Consider the following 19,613-nt stretch of genomic DNA (forward strand, 5'->3'; position numbering starts at 1 on the left):
TCGATCACGCGTACCGCGCTTTCGGACCAAGGATTAAAATCATCTGACTTCGGTTTTGTTCTTTAGTCTATTTATAATTGAAATTTGAAAATTATAATCGCGCGGGCAATCTTTGTGCGCTGAGGTTATTGAGTTACGGTATTTAATTGATACTTATCAAATATGTAACGCTTATTTTCCTGACGTAGGTTTCTAGAAATTCTAGTACATAAATCGAGTTGAAGAAGAACACAGTAGCTTCATGGTAAATTTGACATTTTTCGTCTCTTTTGTAATTATGTTTACAATTATTCTGTTCTTTATTTTAAATATTAAGTACAAATATTTATTTTAGCAAGAACATCTGAATATCAGCAATAGAAATTAAATAGAGATTGCGCTTAAGATGATGATGGAGAGATTAAGCCTGTTTTAAACAGTGCTGTTAGGACATTTGACATCATGCCATTGATTATTTAACTATCCTTTTTTAATGGAAAAACAGTTAGCCTTGTGGTAAACATTATGGTAAAAGTGAAGAACAGCCCCCCCTCCTTTTATTGGTTTTTTATTTTCTTAGAAGAAAGCCCAGTGTGTAAGGAGTACGAAGGTATTTTTTTTAGTTACCGCAAATGATAATTAGTTAAGTTAACGCGTTTTGAAAACCGTCAATTTCAATGCATTTCCGACAATAGTTTAATGTGAGTACTATACTTTTTCTCCCGAGATAGAGCAGGACACGTGAAATCAAACTTTATGTTTGGTGTGTACTAAGGAGTAATACTGAAAATGAAATTTGTAGTGGTAGTGTAGACTATACTTAACTCTTACAAATAAAGGATTTGGGAGGGAACTGAATATGTTAATGATATGTACCTCAAAGAACGGGATTTTTTAACAATGCAAAAAGTTTTAATCGCAATTTATTGTTTAAAAAGATATGATCAATGTAAATTGTTACTTGCCAGCAATTTTTACAACGGGAAATACGACATATTTCGAGATTTGTTTGTTTATTTGATGACGTAGGATTGATGAGGAGGACGATTCTTTAAATCTCTAGATTTTAATACGTTTTGGAGAACGTAGTACTGATGACGAAAAAGGAAAAGGCTGAAATGCAGAACAGTACTAACTTTTAAGGGTTGGGAATTCTTCTCGTATTTCAACGCATTTTAGGTTTTTTTTAACCATACTATGACTTCTGTGTGATGTTGACTTATACAACGTCGAATGTACTCTAAGTATTGGCGCCTAACGGCGCCGCGCACTCGCTTCGCTCGAGCGCTGGGGGCGCGCAGCGCCTCCCCAACCCCATACTAAAAAAGGCTATGGGCCAACTATAACGCAACCTAGAGGACAGCACCAAGCCTGACGCATCAAGTATCGTAAACCCGAAAACAATAAAAAAAAAACCATAAAAAAACAAAAGTACCTATTGTTAAAAATAGCCCAAAGGACTTCGTTAACACGTGTGAAAAATCTACAATTTCAAAGCATTTGCGAGGGTAAGAAAAGTTCTTATCGACTGAATTTCAACTTGTGCAATCGAAAACAGAATATTGGTGCCTGACGGCGCCACCCCAACCCCATTCTTGCTATCACGATGGGCCGTCTATAACGCGACCTAGAGGACATTATTTACCTAGCCATAACGCATCAAGTATTGTCCAAATACGCGGAAAACTAAAATAGTTAATTGATGTTCAATGCTTCACATTGGCCCAAATAATTAATTTATGTTCCACGCATCAAGTATTGTCCAAATACGCGGAAAACTAAAATAGTTAATTGATGTTCAATGCTTCACATTGGCCCAAATAATTAATTTATGTTCCACGCATCAAGTATTGTCCAAATACGCTAAAAAATTAAAATAGTTGGGTGAAGTGTAGTACAGCGGCCTCATCGAATTTGATATTAATTTTAGTTGCCCCTGATAGACCTTGTCACGTAGATGTCGAGGGTATTTTTTATTTTGGCCGCAAATGATTATTTAATTGTTTAACTTAATTTTTTTAATTTTAAAAATTTATCATTTTCATTGAATTTTATATTAATTTTGGTTGCGCCTGATAGACATTGTCACGGAGATGTCGAGGGTAATTTTTATTTTGGCCGCAAATGATTATTTAATTGTTTAACTTAATTTTTTTAATTTTAAAAATTTCTCATTTTCATTGAATTTTATATTAATTTTGGTTGCGCCTGATAGACCTTGTCACGTAGATGCCGAGGGTAATTTTTATTTTGGCCGCAAATGATTATTTAATTTTTTAATGTAATTTTAAATTTCTAATTTTTGGGCATTTGCACGTGTTTTGTTGTACTTATTTCCGTCGTGTGTTCGCCGGCAACACAGTTTCGGTGTCCTAATGAATTCCACGTGATATTCCCTTTTTGTATAAAATCAGTTACAGTTTTTGTTCATTTTCTCGGTGTTTTGTATTTTTGGGCCACAAAGTGATATTCCCGTACTTTATCAAATCTTTTACAGTTTTTGTTCATTTTCTCGGTGTTTTCTATTATTGGGCCACTTTGTTTCTGGTTGAGATTAAAAGTATATACTTGATGCGTAAGGCTTGGTACTGTCCTCTAGGTCGCGTTATAGATGGCCCATCGCTTTTTTTTAGTATGGGGTTGGGGAGGCGCTGTGCGCCCCCAGCGCTTGAGCGAAGCGAGTGCGCGGCGCCGTCAGGCGCCAATACGGGGAGTTTAGTAACGTCTTTTACGTGTTTTGGAAGTAATTCTCTTCGTCGGGTTGTCGCCTACACCACGGCTTGTTACTGTTTGTTTAGGTTTCCACTCTACTAACTTTTTAACATTAAGTTAATTAATTTAATTATCATTTTCAACCCAAAAACAAAAGTTTCGTAATCAACGCGTCAAGTGCTACATTCTCCGCCACCCAAAAATACAAAAACACGGTAATTTCCTACAATTAGTACATTTTTAACATTAAGTTAATTAATTTAATTATCATTTGCGGCCCAAAAAAATTGTTTCGTAATCTGCGCGTCACGCGTCAAGTGCTACATTCTCCGCCACCCAAAAATACAAAACCACGGTAATTCCCTAAAATTAGTACATTTTTAACATTAAGTTAATTAATTTAATTATCATTTGCAGCCCAAAAAATTAGTTTCGTAATCTACGCGTCAAGTGCTACATTCTCCGCCACCCAAAAATACAAAAACACGGTAATTCCCTAAAATTAGTACATTTTAACATTAAGTTAATTAATTTAATTATCATTTGCGGCCCAAAAAAAAATTAGTTTCGTAATCTACGCGTCAAGTGCTACATTCTCCGCCACCCACAAATACAAAAACACGGTAATTCCCTAAAATTAGTACATTTTTAACATTAAGTTAATTAATTTAATTATCATTTGCGGCCCCAAAAAAAATTAGTTTCGTAATCTATGCGTCAAGTGCTACATTCTCCACCAAAAAAAAACACGAAATTACATTAGGCCGCTGTAGTGCAATTTTGCCAAATAGTTAATTGATGTTCAATTCTTCACATTGGCCCAAATCATTAATTGATATTCAATTAGTATAGACAAAAATGAAAGTTTGTTTTCATGTGTCCTACTCTATCTCGGGGTAGAATAGCCAGTGAAATCTCAGGATAATACCCGTGAAAATTGAAAAATCCCATTCCCGATAACTTTTATTTTATATGTTTGCGGATAATAATGAATACACCATTAAATTCAGCGTAAAAAATGCTACCAATAAATCGAATAAAAAACGAAAAATAATAGGGGGGGCTATTCTTCACATTGGCCAACATGATAAGTGGTTTATTGAATCCAAGAAAACAATAGTAGTTATAATCCACTTTCACCAGGTTCAGCGGATGGTAGTTACATGTGTAATCCCTGTTATTTGTAAATGATCTATTTCTTGTTCAACCTTTTGCTTTTATATCATATCAAATACATATATTGAAAAACTTATTCTAGAAATCTATTGATAGAGTTAAATCCTTTAGGAAATCTAGTAATTGCCAGTATTATTATTAATGATTTGTGACTGAAACGAGCTTAGGTGGAATAACGGCGCTAGCTTCTCCGAGGTAGCGCCTATGATCTAGTGTCTGTTACAGACTAATTAAAAAGTCATAAGAATGTTTTTGTTTATTAACTAGACTTATCAAAATTTAAGCAAATGATGTTAAAATTATATCATTTATAAAGTCAAATTTACCAATAACAATGAGGAAAAACTAATAACGTCTGCTTTATTTGCTACCTAACTAGGTTTCAATGGCGAACCAAAGGGGGCATAATGTTAGTTTTTGGTCGCGAATAGTTTATTTGTGCATATTCTCTTAAAATTCTTGGCCCTTGTTTTTCTTAATTTTTTGCTCTGCTTTTTCGAATAAGATGTGTTCTTTTAAAACAAAAGAAATAGTTTCAGTTGTTTTTTAGAGAATTAATAAAACAGAGGGTTTATTTTCTGGAATGTTTCTATTTCATAAGAAATAGGAGTATATGTAGAGATGCAAATCTAGACTGCAGATGATTTTTTCAATACGCCTATTTCATTAATAACACTGACTTTTAGGTTATGGAAGTCAATGGAAGAAATCGGTCAGCTAGCATGTCATTGAAAAACATTTTTGAGCAGTGTCAAGAGAAAAGGCAGGCGCATAATAGGTTACTGGAATATGCAAAGAAGCTCTACCAAACTGTAAGTTTATTGCAAATGTAATTTTGTAGTTTGAGTAAAATTATTTTTGGAAACTAAAACTGTATTGTTCAACAGTCTAGCTTTTCTTGTAGTAGGAAATTATTAATGTGGAATTAGTTAACTCCCAGTCAATCAGTAAGTCCTGGTTAAGTTACTACTAGCTGGTGATAATTTCCATGTCAATAACGACAGATTATTTTAGTAACTGTCATTCGTTTATATTACTTGAGGTTTAGAAATAGTGTCATCCCGCTATTGAACTCTGTCATTAATATTTTACTGAACTGATGGGAATTCCTTGCCAAATTATCTATTGGGCCTTTCTTAAATATGGGTTCAATTCGAATTGTGAATTGAGACATTAGTGCGCTGTAGCTAAGAAATTTTTATCACACAATAGTAAAGAAATGCTTTTTCCTGTAGACAATTTTTATTTACATTTTAAAAAATCAAAATATTAAACTGGTTTCTTTCTGTTATAGACTCCATTCACTAACTTCGTTGAGGAGTTTGAACAATATCTTTTATTGGCTCTAAATATGCCTGATCCAAATCCTTACGTCAATAATATTTTGGAATTCATATCAAAATTTGCATTAAGTTTATTTGTACCTGTGGAAAATAAAGAAAATGAAATGAACTGTTCCCAAAACACTGATTCGGAAGAAAGTTTAAGTCCAGAGAGTCCACCAAATCCTTTTATTTCAAAACTGATGAAATTTTTAATTCAGGTTAGTGCTTATTTGATTTAACAAATAAAATTTTCTATTTTACTACTCTATATTTGCTCCAAATCGGTCTCTGATGTAATTGATTGTGAGATAAATGGAATATTTTATGAGGATTCGAGCGATTTCATTTACAAATTGTAAAAGTGCATGTTTAAAAAACGCTCTTTTAAGTGGTACAAGCTCATAGGAAGAACCAGAAATACTCCCAAGACAAGTCTCGATGAGTTAATCAGTGGTATATCATCAGATCGTTTTCTAGAGATAAGAGCTCTTGAGAGCAATAAATGGGATATGGGAAAATTGATCAGAGCAAATCTAGAGATTCATATGGAACACGAAAAGTTGATCAGAGCAATCTCGAGCGTTTGAGAGCCATTAAAATGGAAATTACTAGTAATCAAATTATTTTAAACAAATTGACAGTTGAAACATAATTGAAAATAAGTTATTTGAATTGACAGATTTTTAATTTATCCTATTAATCTCTAGATTATTAAGTCACTATTACGTGGTTTAATTCCCAGGTTTCTTTAACGCTAGTGGCCGATACTCCTTTTCAGATTTTAAATGTAATTGTTTCTTGGTATTGTTAAATATCTCTAAATCAGTCTATAGTGTTTCAATAGATAGTGAACAATTGTCTTCAACTCAAAATTGAATTAATTTCAATTATATTTGCCGAAATGTATGCAACAAAATTTATTTTGATTTTTACAATTTAATAATGATAGTGTAGGTGCTTACATATATAAAATGTTCATTCTTAATTTTATTTCTTTAGTTTTATGATGTTACTGACAATTCATTTCGCCTCCATGTTTGCCGCCTTCTTAAACTACTATTGAATGATATGAATACTGACCATGTAATTGATGATGATTTATTTGAAAACCTTACTCAGTCTCTGCTTGTCTGTTTAAAAGATAAATTTATAAATGTTCGTATTGAGGCGGTGAAGGCTCTTTTCAGACTACAAGATCCCATGAATAAAGAATGTCCAGTGATAAAACGTAAGCTTTGTTTTGTTTATTTATTACATCGATTTGACTTCAAAATTTTGTAACGCACTTTATAAAAATCTCATTTACGCACCGTTATTTTTTTAGTATGTGAGAGACATTTTAATATTTACGCATGATATTGTCCACCTACATATGGAGAGAGATAGCATGTTATTATGAGCCAAGCATTTTGTCTTACCCTTTAACTCAGGCTGGGGATGAGTGATTTTTCCAATATCTTGGGAAGCAAATCTTGGGCTTCATTTTGGAGACTGGGCTTTTCCATGTCTAAAAGGCTGGGGCTGCACAATGGACCCAACCACCCAACCTTTATAATAATAATAATTATACCCTTTAGCTGGGGAAAGATAATCTGTGTGTTTTCTTCAATAAAACACCAGGTGAACACAGTACGACTTTCACATTTTCAGTTAGCATTTGCCATCCTTTATAATTTTCATCAGTTAAATACCGGTTTTTATCATTATTATTAAATTATTTGAAATGGAATAAATATAATTTTAATTTTGTTTGTTTTGTTTCAGAATATTTGTTTCACTTAAAAAAGGATCCCAACCCTTTAGTTAGAGAAGCGATACTGGGATGCATAGGCACTACTGTAGTAACATTAGATGCAGTTTTTGATCGTACTAGAGATGAAAAGGAGAAAGTACGAAAGAAAGCCTATGAACTTCTCGCTGAGAAAGTGCATATCAAGGCATTGTCAATCTCTAAAAGAGTACGTCTTTTGAAGGAAGGGCTTCAGGATCGTTCAGGTATTTTGCATATTTTATATTTGTGGTAATAACACATTAATGTAGAGTAAGAGTGAAGTATCCATAGTGGATCTTAATTACCAAACTTTTACTTAATTTACCTGAAATCCTTGGTAAAAAGGCACATATGTTTTTGATCAATTTATTTGGTACTAAGAGCTCTATAAAAGAAGGAAACTCGAAGAAGCTCATGAAATTGTCATGAAAAAATAATTAATCACCACCACCACCACCACCACCACGACTACTACTTGCTACATAATTAGGAAATCCCTTACCAAAAAATAAGTTGGATTTTAGTTGGTACACACATTTTAGTTGACGTTAAGTTGGTTTTAAGTAGGCTCAAGTGGTAAGAATATTTCAATAAACTAGTTAAAGGGGCGTGATAAGTTGTTATTAAGTTGATGGGAAAATACTTTTTTCTTTAAGTTGGTAATTAGTTGGTTTTTAGTGGTCAGAAAATTACATATTATTTGTAATTTGGTTTTAAGTAGGTTTTAACTTGGTATTTAGTTGGTATTTGGAAATACCAACTTAAAGCATTTCCTAGACCACTTATTTTTTGGTAAGGGATGGCATTTATGAATCAATTTCTGGTCATATGCTGCTCAAAAATTGTTTTGAAACTTGGCTAGTTTTGTTGCGGAGGTTTAACACGAAGTTAAAAGCTTACTTTCTTTTAAGATTATCAACTGATTTTGTAGTAATAGAGATTTTTATAAGATTGATAAGTAATTGAAATGAGCAATCCTGGAAACATTATGGATCAAGTCAATGATGAATGCCTGTTTCCTGATTGGCTTTAGCGTTTACCTAAAACACAACCCTTACCAAAAAATAAGTTGGCTAAAAACCACTTGCGACAACTTGTATTACAATTTGGTTTTCAGTTTGTATTTGGGACAAATGCCTACTTAAAAGTAACTTAAATGATCTTTATTAATCAACTTATTTCCAACTAAACCAGAATCAACATTTACATTTAACTACTTAAAAGCAATTTAAAAATAATATGTAACTTCCTGACTACTGAAAACCAACTAATTACAAACTTAGTAAATGAATTATTTTCCTACCAACTGAATAACAACTTATTACAACTTCAACTTGTAAGTTGAAATATGCTGACAACTTGAGCCTACTTAATACCAAGTTAATATCAACTAATAATGTGTATACAAACTAAATACAAACTGAAATCCAACTTATTTTTTGGTAAGGGAAAGGCACCTCCCATCCTAACCGCATTTAGTAGGAAGGGTAATGATAAGAGTTTGATATTAATGGTTAAAATGAGTACTTTCATTGGTGGGCAGAGGTCTCCCTTACCAAAAAATAAGGTGGATTTCAGTTTGTATTTAGTTTGTATACACATTATTAGTTGATATTGAGTTGGTATTAAGTAGGCTCAAGTTGTCAGCATATTTCAAGTTACTATTAAAGGGGTAATAAGTTGTGATTCAGTTGGTAGGAAAATACTGCTTTTGCTAAGTTTATAATTAGTTGGTTTTTAGAAGTCAGGAAATTACATAATATTTTTAAGTTGGTTTTGAGATGTTTCCCTAGTAGGATTTAAGTTGCTTTTAAGTAGTTAAATGTAAATGTTGATTCTGGTTTAGTTGGAAATAAGTTGATTAATAAAGAGGATTTAAGTTATTTTTAAGTAGGCATTTGTCCCAAATACAAACTGAAAACCAAGTTGAAATACAAGTTGTCCTAAGTGGTTTTTAGCCAACTTATTTTTTGGTAAGGGCTGTTACCTCTTTTCTTAAGTGTAAATTAGAACGATTGTAGGCCTAAAATTTAATTGAACTTCTAAATTATTTAAAAAAATTAAGTACATTTAGTAAAATGGTGATAAAAGCCAATTTTCCCATAATTCTGTTTGAATTTCAAACCCTTTTTTAAAAAATATTTAATAATAAAGAAGCTGGTTGCAATATGGTTTACAAACTTTTGATTTTTGTTGCTTTTATGTATAGAGCTTGTTAAAAACAGCGTTGTATCTCATTTGGTTCCAACATGGCTGAAAATGTGTAATGGCAGTGTACAAAACCTTTTGCGATGTCTTGATGTTGGATCACAGGAAACTGAAGAAAATCTGAATGCAATCAAATTAGTTTTGGATGCTATACTTGAAAATGAAACTATGGAAAAAGCTGTGAATGATTTTGTGAAAACGTTAAATGAAGAGTAAGCTCTCTGGCATGTTATCTTGGCATAAAATCCCTGTGCATGAAATTTTAAACTTTTATTTTTTTAAAGAAAAGTTATTCCAGAAGAGGAATTGAACTGTGAAAATGCTTTTTACTGGAAATACTTGATAATCTATTTGCAAAAACTAGATGCTGAGAGTGAAGATAATCTTTTAGATCAAATTCAACCAGAATTAATCCATTATTGCCAGTATATGAAAAAGTAAGAGATATTTCAACGGGTACAGAAATACATTTTTTTACCTTAAATCTACTCTTACTATTATAAAGATCACACTAATAACTAATAATTATTAATGAATACCTTTAATGGAAATTGTGTGATAATGAAAAAAATTAACAAAACTGGCTGGGCGAATAACCGAATAATTAGCACCCCTCTTTTTGTATAAGATCAAATATTGAATAACACATATTTGGAAAATATAGTCTCAATTCCCGCCACCCCAATCTGCCTGTGCCACTCCATAGCTGTCTACGGCAGGGCCTAAAATAGTGGGCAGTTTTAAAACTCTGATTTGCAGTTCTAAAATCAGATTTGGGCAGTGCTATTTATTGAGAATTTATCACAAAAAAGTATGAAAGATTTATATAAGCTGATTAACTCATGTGAGATGTTGCGGTCAACAGGTTTTTCCGGTACATATTGACCAACTCAACCAGTTTTGCTGAACTAAGTTACTTACTTTTTTTCCTCTCATAATTTTGTTAAAATATTGTCTGCTACAGATTTTTAATTCTGTGCTTTTATAGCTCATTGAAAGTATATTTTGCGGATTTAGTTTGTTTATAGTGGCTTGATCGACATAATTTTTTTGGGCAGTTCTAAAAAATCCTTCTTTAAGCCCCTGGTCTATGGGGAGAGCAAAGCTAAAACCTGTTTTGGGGGGGAAGAAATTTCTACAGTAGGTCTCTCACTTGGTGATTGACGACTAGGGCAGTGGCGCTCAGTAAAAGTCAAATATAATCTATATGGCAATTCTACATAAATGACCATACGTCATTGGTCAGTTAGCTCTTATCAGAAACTTTTTGTGTGAACAGTTTTTTTTATCTATGACATATTGAAATAATTCAGTTCTACCATTTGGGTATAAAAATTTTAATATTTTGACTCTTAGAAATGTTTTTCGACGAACATTTGATAAGGTAGTATTTGTCTAACTATTTGTTATTTGGTTTGAAAGCTACTATTCATCTCGGTATTCGATTAGAAAATTTTGGGTGTGCGATATTAGTCTCGATAGGCTAAAAGGAGATATTCGTCCAGCCTTAGAAACAACTTAAATCAATGAAGAACTATGAATATTATCTAGTCTTTATAGCAGCAATCTTTTTGCTATGAATCTAGTTTAAAATAACTATGCACTCATGGCACTTTGTCGTGCACCAATCTAGTTTTGTTTTTTGTTATCTCCATAGGTAGAATTCCCAGAATGTTATCAGTACAATCGTAACTCTTTCTTTTTTATAAAGCTACATTACTACAGCTGATCCTACATGGGACCTTAATAAAAAATTGGACCACCAGTTTATTTGTGAACAACTCCTGGCTATTGGGAGTAAATATGATTTAACGGACATGGCTGGAAGGTGAGTGTCTATTGGTAATTGAGAAGTTGAAACCAAAAATGTATTTATTTATACTCAGGGAGAATTAATATGTCGAGACTATCGACGGACACGTTGAGCCCCTAACCCCGTCACGCTAAGGGGAGGGGGGAGGAAAAAGGAGGCGGTCTTATTTTTTGCGTCCTCGCAGCAGCATTAATCGCGTCGAAAAACGTAATTTTTAAGAACCAATGAGATTGCAGTATTATTTGATTTTATTAAAGCGGAGCAGTATACTGGGGGGCCCAACGGGTGGAATTGGAAAAACGCTAAAAATAATCTCGACATATTCATTCTCCCTGAGTATAAATAAATACATCCTTGTTGAAACCAATTGTATATGTTGGCCAGTGCAGTTAATGTGGTGCAATGGATAGATAATTGTCAGTGTTGGGGGAAATTTGTCAACCCACTTTGGCCAATGGTTATTTGGTTACCATGAGTTTATTAATAAACAATTTACTATGGTTATTTTAGCCAGAAATTGAATGCTGTTGTGAATGACATTCTTGTCACTGCCAACTGTGGAGCAGCATTAGTGAAGTCACTTATATCATGTATAGTTAAAACTAAAACTGACCCGGAGGAACGACTTGTGATGGTAGCAGAGATGATTTCTAATATAAGAGAACCTGTACTTACAATGGAATTTGAAATTACCGAAAAGGAAAGGATTTCTACCAAAATTAAAGTAATTAACCTTAATATTATGGTTTAATGTAGCTCAATAGCAAATAGCAGCTTCAGAGTAGTCTCAATGGAGGCTGTTGCTGAAGGATTTTTGTGACCTAATATCTCTATGTAAGACATTTGTACACCGGTTATAGTGTTTTCCATTGAAACCACTCTGAGAGAGACCTGATTGTGTTTCCTACGTCATCGCTCTAGATTGTAGGTGCTTGGAGGAACCATCTAAATTGCTCCCAATGAAATACAAATTTTTAGGAGAGTGGCGTAGCGTCTGCTATCTTTCGTCCCTTACCAAAAAATAAGTTGGATTTCAGTTTGTATTTAGTTTGTTAACACATTATTAGTTGATATTGAGTTGGTATTAAGTAGGCTCAAGTTGTCAGCATATTTCAAGTTACTATTAAACGGGTAATAAGTTGTTATTCAGTTGGTAGGAAAATACTGCTTTTGCTAAGTTTATAATTAGTTGGTTTTTAGTAGTCAGGAAATTACATAATATTTTAAGTTGGTTTTTAGATGTTTCCCTAGTAGGATTTAAGTTGCTTTTAAGTAGTTAAGTGTAAATGTTGGTTCTGGTTTAGTTGGAAATAAGTTGAATAATAAAGAGGATTTAAGTTATTATTAAGTAGGCATTTGTCCCAAATACAAACTGAAAACCAAGTTGAAAAACAAGTTGTCCTAAGTGGTTTTTAGCCAACTTATTTTTTGGTAAGGGGTAAGTCAAGCAAAAGTGTATAAAGTTCGTATTCCATTGGCGATCGAGAGATGGGGCAGCTCTAATCAGTCCGCGAGGGAGCAACAGGGTCAATGGAAAATGTGAATCCGTCTTGGAGCTGTTCTTTTTCCCCCAATGGAATGTTTCATTTTTGGGGGCGATCCGAGACGGCTCGGAGCAGCCTAATGGAAAACGCTATTAGAGATTTGAGAGAAGTCCGTTATAAGCTGCAGCTCTGTGTACCAAAAGTATAACAACTCTTGGTTTGCCACTTGCCATTAAATTTTTAACTGGTAATATTTTTAAGTAGCCATCAGCTAGATGACCTTTTTTTGGATATAATCAATTGACACAAAAATTTAGTCCCCAGTGCATCTTACTCTTTGTTTGAAATACCAAAGCATTTTGAGTAAAACTGTTAGATATCGCAGAATTAAAGGCGAATGGTTCTGAGGCTTTGCTCACTGCCCAGAAGATTAAATTCATTAGTATATTAGCAACATTTGTATAATGTTAATTAATATTAGTCTCATATTAAAAGCATTGTAAATATTCTTATTGTAAGCTCTGTACTTGATTTCAGATAGCGGAAATAACTGTACAGATAAATGAATTAAGGCAGGCTCAGCAAGATTTTGCTGATAAGAGTGAATTTGACAAAGCTCATGAAGCTAAAGAACAGATAGACCAGTTGAAATTGGAAAAGGATAAATTAACAAAGGATCTCATGCCTTGTACCAAAGAAGTGCGAACTGAAAGAGTAAGTTGATTAATTTGTTTGTGCCTTTAGTACAAAGATTTAGAACTAAATCTTGGTATATTTGAAGTTATTTTCCTTGAAACTAAATTTTTAGATTTGTAAGCCAACATTGCTTATTTCTACTGTAAAATAATTGCCAAAATTGTTTATTTTTTAGACTGATTCCGACACACTTCTTAAATGTATAACTCTAGTAACTGAGCTAATGATTCAAGCGCCTTTCAAGAAAATGACTCCGACATTGCAGACTTTATTGGATTCTTTGGTATGAAAACTTTTTTTTTTTACAAATTAGTATTTTTCTCAGGGGGATTTCCATATGCAAAATATTTGAGTCCCAATAATCCTTACACTGACGTCTTGTTTGAGTTGGATTTAGGGTGACTATTATTAGAGCTTCATATTTAATAAAAGCAAGATTGCTAAGCGAAATTGATGAGAAGTCAGATGCCGCCTTTATTTCTCTAAACATTTCTCCATGAACAAAGAGAAACAGTAATAATAGCCTTCTAAGTGCTCCGTTACTGTTAAAAATTTCATTATGATCTTACTTGGTTTGGTTTGTGGTAGGGTAGTATTTTTGGGGGAAGATCCTGAGATAGGATTTTTGCGCAGATAAGATCTAAATTCCATTTCTATTCTATTTTAAAAACTTCAAATAATAATTAATTTACACTGAAATTCTATCAATATTACATGATAATTTGGTAATTACACTTTTCTAGGGATATTGCACTTTATATTATGACATATGACAGATATAAATTTTTAAATGTACATAGTTTAAGCTAAGAGCAACAAACACAGCACCCCACACAAGGAGAACGCAACCTGTCAAAAGTCGTGCATTTTCTTGTGTACAGTTTTCATTGGTTAGACGCTTGAGCGCCTGCTGCCATCTGGAGTGGGATACTGAGCTTCGGAGAGGGTCCGTGCAAACTGGTCGCCTCGGCGGATTGGGTAGCCTGCTGTGGGGCGGCGGACCCATCTCCCGGCCTTTTGGACTCCCACCGGGATCTCCGGTGCCAGCTGTGCCGGGTTACTTGGACTGCTGTGTGCTCGTCGTTCCCCTTTAGGAGCTCTCTCCAAAGGGTTTGACTCTTTACCTACGTAGGTAGGGTACTGCTACCCATGCTGGATTTGTCACCTGTCCGAGCTAGGTGGACGCTGGCGTAGGGCACTATGATGATGGTATGGTCTCTGTTACTAGGTACACCGGGCTATAAATTCTGACACACTGCCATATGAAGGGGAAAATGTTCAGTGAAAAGGCTTGTGCAATGAAATTTGTACACAGCACAGCCAGCACTGCGTTGGTGGGTTTAAAGGCTAGCTGCGTTCTTGTGTTTGTTGCTCCTAGGTTTAACACCCAAGTATTTTAAAGTGCTCAAAGCAATATAAGTCTCTAGGTTTTGTAGAAAAGTTTTTGTAGTGGGAGACGAGGCACAGGTAAAAAGTAAATGCAAGCATAGCAATTTCAGTTGATAAGTCAAAATGATCAGAGTAAAAAGATGTGTTACTGAGGATGAGCCTCCTTTGGAATTTTACCATTTTTAATTTTCTATAATTAGTTTGCTTTTTTTTCAGCTTATTAAACTTGGAAACTAACTAATAGAACCAAAACATGATACTGAAACTTGCTTTACTGTTTTTAAGTGGATTTTTTCTAATTAAGTTAAATTTAATTTAGTTGGTTCCTGGTTTGCACAGTCCAGATCCTGCAGTTCGCAAACAAGGAGTTCTTGCTGTTGGGCTTTGTTCTCTTATTAATCTTACAGTAGCCAACATGTATTTTGTGGTTTTTCTTCAGGTAAGTTGTTCAATTATTTCAGGAGCCCATATACAACTATAGCAAAATAGTTTTTAAAATTTATTCCGCTTATTTTCTTGCTAAACAGTGGGCTATCAGAATTATGACAGGGTGTATGTAGAATTATAGCAGCATACAAATTATAAATCTTAACTGATCATTGTTTAAATAAAATTACCCATTAGGCAACATTTGGTTGGAAATTGTATCCCTATTTTAAACCAAAGCCATGGAAATAAGTCACTAAATCCTCTTGAAGCTTCATCTTCCAGCGTTGAATTGTAGAATATCATATGGTATAGTTCATAGTTCGTTTTATTATTGTGTCTTTGAGAAGATAGATCTGATTCTAGTTTCACAATAGTTTATGTATAATATTTTTTGCCTACATCACTCAATCTCAATTTCTTAGATGTATCTTAACTTATATGGAATGTAACAATTTGGTTTTCTGTAGACTTGAAATGAAAATGATTCGATGACCCAATATCTTCTATTTTTTTGTTTCTTAGCTTTTTCAAACTGTAATAGCAGTATCTTAAGAGACGGTTACTAAAAGTTTGTTGGTTAGATTGATTTTGAACTGAATTTAATTCCCTATTTAAAATTTGAAAAGGGAAAACAAGCGTATGCATTTAAAAGCAGAAATAGTGCCACCCGATAAGAATTAGGAAGTACATGGGGATAATACAGGTGTATAAATTTTAAGCCACTTGACAGAATTAACCACTGTAATTTATTCACTTTTGACCTTCAATGTCTCCATCTCAATTGGAACGTTAGGGTACTCTTTAAGCATTGGAAAGTATTAAAACTGACACACTTCTTGATGGAAATTAACTGCATATTTTTCAAATTTACTATGAGTTATTATATATTCATTGAATTTTTTGTATGTATTAGATTTCTCAAATGGATCAGCCTACAATACAGCTTATGGCCTTAAAAGTTATATATGATTTACTACACATGCACGGTGTTGAGATGTTTCAAACAGAGAATGTGGAAGATGAAAACCATGAAACATCGCTGCTTCTTCAAGAAACACCACCACATGGTGAAGGAAAAACAAAAACCGTTACAAATATTGTTACAATTTTAAAATCTCATCTTGACAGCAAAGTAGGTTTTTCAAATTTGTTGATTTCATATGAACTTCAGCAGAAAATTGTACATTTCCACTACAATACGGGTACTGTTCTTGATTTCTGCTAAAATATAATAATTCAATGAAAAATCATATTCTGTTTTTCACACCTAAACCCTGAGGGTTTCAAATGTACAATGCAAGAAGCTCATAAACTGTAGAATTTTAATCTGCCAAGCTAAATTCTTGGTTTTAAAACGTGGCTTCGAGTAAACTGAAAAGGCTGACTGAGATAATTGGCACCCATTCTAAGCAACTATTAAACGCTAGACTTTTGCAGGGTTCATACAGACCTGGAAATATCAGGGAATTAGATTGTCGACAGAAAAATTGGGGAAATTCCCACTTCTTTTAGTATAAACCAGAGAAATTTATGGGGCCCAAAAGTTTTCCATAAATTTCCCTGAATAGTTAAAATCTGCATCAAAAAGTTTTCCTTAAGGTTTTACTTTATTGCTTCTTGTATGTAATATAACATCGAACGAATTTAGTTTAAATGTTAATCATTTTACCTCTTCGCTAAAAGATTGGTTCAGTTAGCAATGACATGGAGAGTAACCTTGGTTTTTATTGAGGCTATCTTGCACCATGATGTATCAGGAAAATTGCTTTGCCAATAGTTGTAGGAACATAGTTTAGCACTCTCCAAAAACCACTCATTTAGTAAGGTGTACCTCATAATGTGTGCACTGAATAAATTCTTGGCATAGTTTTCATGATGCATATATTTTCTTTTGTAGTATGATGACATTAGGGCTGTTTCAGCACAGGGTCTGGGAAAATTGCTTCTCCTTGGACACATTTACTCTTCAGAACTTTTAAGTCATTTAATCCTGCTTTGGTTCAATCCATCAACTGACACAAATTCTTTATTGTTCCACTTCCTTGGTGTGTTTATACCCACTTATGCTACACACGGAAGGTTAGTATTTTAAAATATATATAAATAGATTTAAGTTCAAAAGCTAAAGATATTTTCTATTTCATTAGGCATAGTAGGCAGAGTTTTGAAGATGCTTTTATTCCAAGCCTTTTAACTGTGCTGGAAGCACCAAATACGAGTCCACTATCCAGAGTTAATTCAGTTCACATGGCTAAAGTACTTCTGGAATTAATTCAACCCCGTGATATAGATGCTGAAATATCATTGAGAGTATGCTATTTAAATAAATCAAATGCTTTTTTAAATGGTTTATATGATAGTAGAAACATTATTTAACATGTGAGCTATAGCCCCTCTTAATTCAATATTTATGGACCTCAGGTCGAAGTGTGGTTTAAATACCCCAAACAATACAATACAAATACCACATTTATGTAGTAAAAATTTTGGCAAAATTGCACTACAGCGGCCTCATGTAATTTCGTTTGTTTTTGGTGGAGAATGTAGCACTTGACGCGTAGATTATGAAACTAATTTTTTTTGGGCCGCAAATGATAATTTAATTAATTAACTTAATTTTAAAAATTTTGTAATTTTAGGGAATTACCGTGTTTTTGTATTTTTTTGTGGCGGAGAATGTAGCACTTGACGCGTAGATTACTAAACCAATTTTTTTGCGGCCGCAAATGATAATTTTTTAATCAACTTAACTTTTAAAAAGGGCGTCATTTTAGGAGTTAGTAACATTTTTCTAAAAAATATTTTCGTTGTGTATCCGTCGACACCACTTTTTTAACGCTCCCCAGCCCCATTCCATGCATTGACAGTGAGCCTGCTGTAATCGTACCTAGTGAAATCGTATCAACTTAAATATGAACAAAAAAGAGCACAGGTTTGAAGCATTTAATTGACAGGAAAAGGCGACAACCCGACGAAGATAATTACTTCCAAAACACGTAAAAGACGTTACTAAACTCCCCGTATTGGCGCCTGATGGCGCCGCGCACTCACTTCGCTCAAGCGCTGGGGGCGCACAGCGCCTCCCCAACCCCATACTAAAAAAAAGCGATGGGCCATCTATAACGCGACCTAGAGGACAGTACCAAGCCTTACGCATCAAGTATATACTTTTAATCTCAACCAGAAAAAAAGTGGCCCAAAAATAGAAAACACCCAGAAAATGAACAAAAACTGTAATAGATTTGATAAAGTACGGGAATATCACTTTGTGGCCCAAAAATACAAAACACCGAGAAAATGAACAAAAACTGTAATTGATTTTATAAAAAAAAGGGAATATCACGTGGAATTCATTAGGACAGCAAAACTGTGGTGTCGGCGAACACACGACGGAAATAAGTACAACGAATCACGTGAAAATGCCCAAAAATTAGAAATTTAAAATTACATTAAAAAATTAAATAATCACTTGCGGCCAAAATGAAAATTACCCTCGACATCTACGTGACAAGGTCTATCAGGCGCAACCAAAATTAATATAAAATTCAATGAAAATGAGAAATTTTTAAAATTAAAAAAATTAAGTTAAACCATTAAATAATCATTTGCGGCCAAAATAAAAATTACCCTCGACATCTACGTGACAATGTCTATCAGGCGCAACCAAAATTAATATAAAATTCAATGAAAATGAGAAATTTTTAAATTAAAAAAATTAAATTAAACAATTAAATACTCATTTGCGGCTAAAATAAAAAATACCCTCGGCATCTACGTGACAATGTCTATCAGGCGCAACCAAAATTAATATAAAATTCAATGAAATGAGAAATTTTTTAAATTAAAAAAATTAAGTTAAACAATTAAATAATCATTTGCGGCCCAAAATAAAAAATACCCTCGGCATCTACGTGACAAGGTCTATCAGGCGCAACCAAAATTAATATAAAATTCGATGAGGCCGCTGTAGTGCACTTCACCCTAAATTGTATTTAACACCCAAATATAGAAGTATTATTCATAGCTCTAGTATACCTTTAGCTGATGACCTTTTTATCAAGCCCATGAAGTTATTATTATTATTATTGAAAGGGGTGGAAACCCGCACACTTCGACCCTAGGTCCATTGTGCAACTGCATGAAGTAGCTTGACCCTAATGTTTTTTGAATTTGAAGTTACAGATGTTCTTAGGTTTGTTTTGTTTAATCAATTTGAAGGTAGTATTCTGTTGCGCTTGGCTTGTCTTATTCCAAGTTGAAGTGCTACGTAATGATAAACTAAGCTTAATTTATTTATGGGAACTAATAATAATAATAATAATATACTAAAGTACTTCATGTTCAACTAGAATCTGAAGAGCACAGTAGTAATATAGTTACATTTCTTGTTTTTAGAATGAAGGAGAATTAGATGTTCAAGAATCTAAGCCACATGACAGAATTGCTGAAAAAATTTGCCTTGAAATATTGAAAGATCTGGAGAATTATTTTTCAAACCAAAAGTGGAGTCAAATATTAGCAAACCTCTACTTATCTTCTAGTTGTCTGCCAGTTCATAAAAATATAAAAACACTTATCATAAAAATTAACCGGGTAGGTTTTAGTTTTTAAAATTCAACGGTAGACTATTC

General features: G+C 33.5%; 1 protein-coding gene across 6 annotated transcripts in view; it reads left to right on the plus strand.

Annotated features, from left to right (window-relative positions):
• The first annotated feature begins 105 nt into the window (after nucleotides 1–105).
• LOC149950964 (condensin complex subunit 3-like) overlaps nucleotides 106–19,613 on the plus strand; it is a 54,521-nt gene continuing 35,013 nt past the window's right edge. For 5 of the 6 annotated variants that reach the window (XM_090167955.1, XM_090167953.1, XM_090167954.1 and 2 more), the window contains exons 1-16: nucleotides 114–244; nucleotides 4,554–4,679; nucleotides 5,162–5,410; nucleotides 6,192–6,420; nucleotides 6,957–7,187; nucleotides 9,173–9,383; nucleotides 9,456–9,608; nucleotides 10,883–10,999; nucleotides 11,495–11,708; nucleotides 13,006–13,182; nucleotides 13,340–13,447; nucleotides 14,873–14,992; nucleotides 15,896–16,114; nucleotides 16,880–17,061; nucleotides 17,130–17,292; nucleotides 19,378–19,575. In XM_090167955.1, coding sequence (XP_090024081.1) covers nucleotides 242–244; nucleotides 4,554–4,679; nucleotides 5,162–5,410; nucleotides 6,192–6,420; nucleotides 6,957–7,187; nucleotides 9,173–9,383; nucleotides 9,456–9,608; nucleotides 10,883–10,999; nucleotides 11,495–11,708; nucleotides 13,006–13,182; nucleotides 13,340–13,447; nucleotides 14,873–14,992; nucleotides 15,896–16,114; nucleotides 16,880–17,061; nucleotides 17,130–17,292; nucleotides 19,378–19,575 — 2,700 coding nt within the window. In that variant the 5' untranslated portion in view covers nucleotides 114–241. Of the gene's footprint in view, nucleotides 245–4,553; nucleotides 4,680–5,161; nucleotides 5,411–6,191; nucleotides 6,421–6,956; nucleotides 7,188–9,172; nucleotides 9,384–9,455; nucleotides 9,609–10,882; nucleotides 11,000–11,494; nucleotides 11,709–13,005; nucleotides 13,183–13,339; nucleotides 13,448–14,872; nucleotides 14,993–15,895; nucleotides 16,115–16,879; nucleotides 17,062–17,129; nucleotides 17,293–19,377; nucleotides 19,576–19,613 lie in introns of all 6 variants that reach the window. The other variant, XM_090167952.1, reaches the window with a different exon arrangement.

Source organism: Leiobunum rupestre, chromosome 3 (assembly GCF_980474605.1).
Source record: "Leiobunum rupestre chromosome 3, qqLeiRupe1.1.hap1, whole genome shotgun sequence".
In the NCBI taxonomy this organism is placed as follows: Eukaryota; Metazoa; Arthropoda; class Arachnida; order Opiliones; family Sclerosomatidae; genus Leiobunum; species Leiobunum rupestre.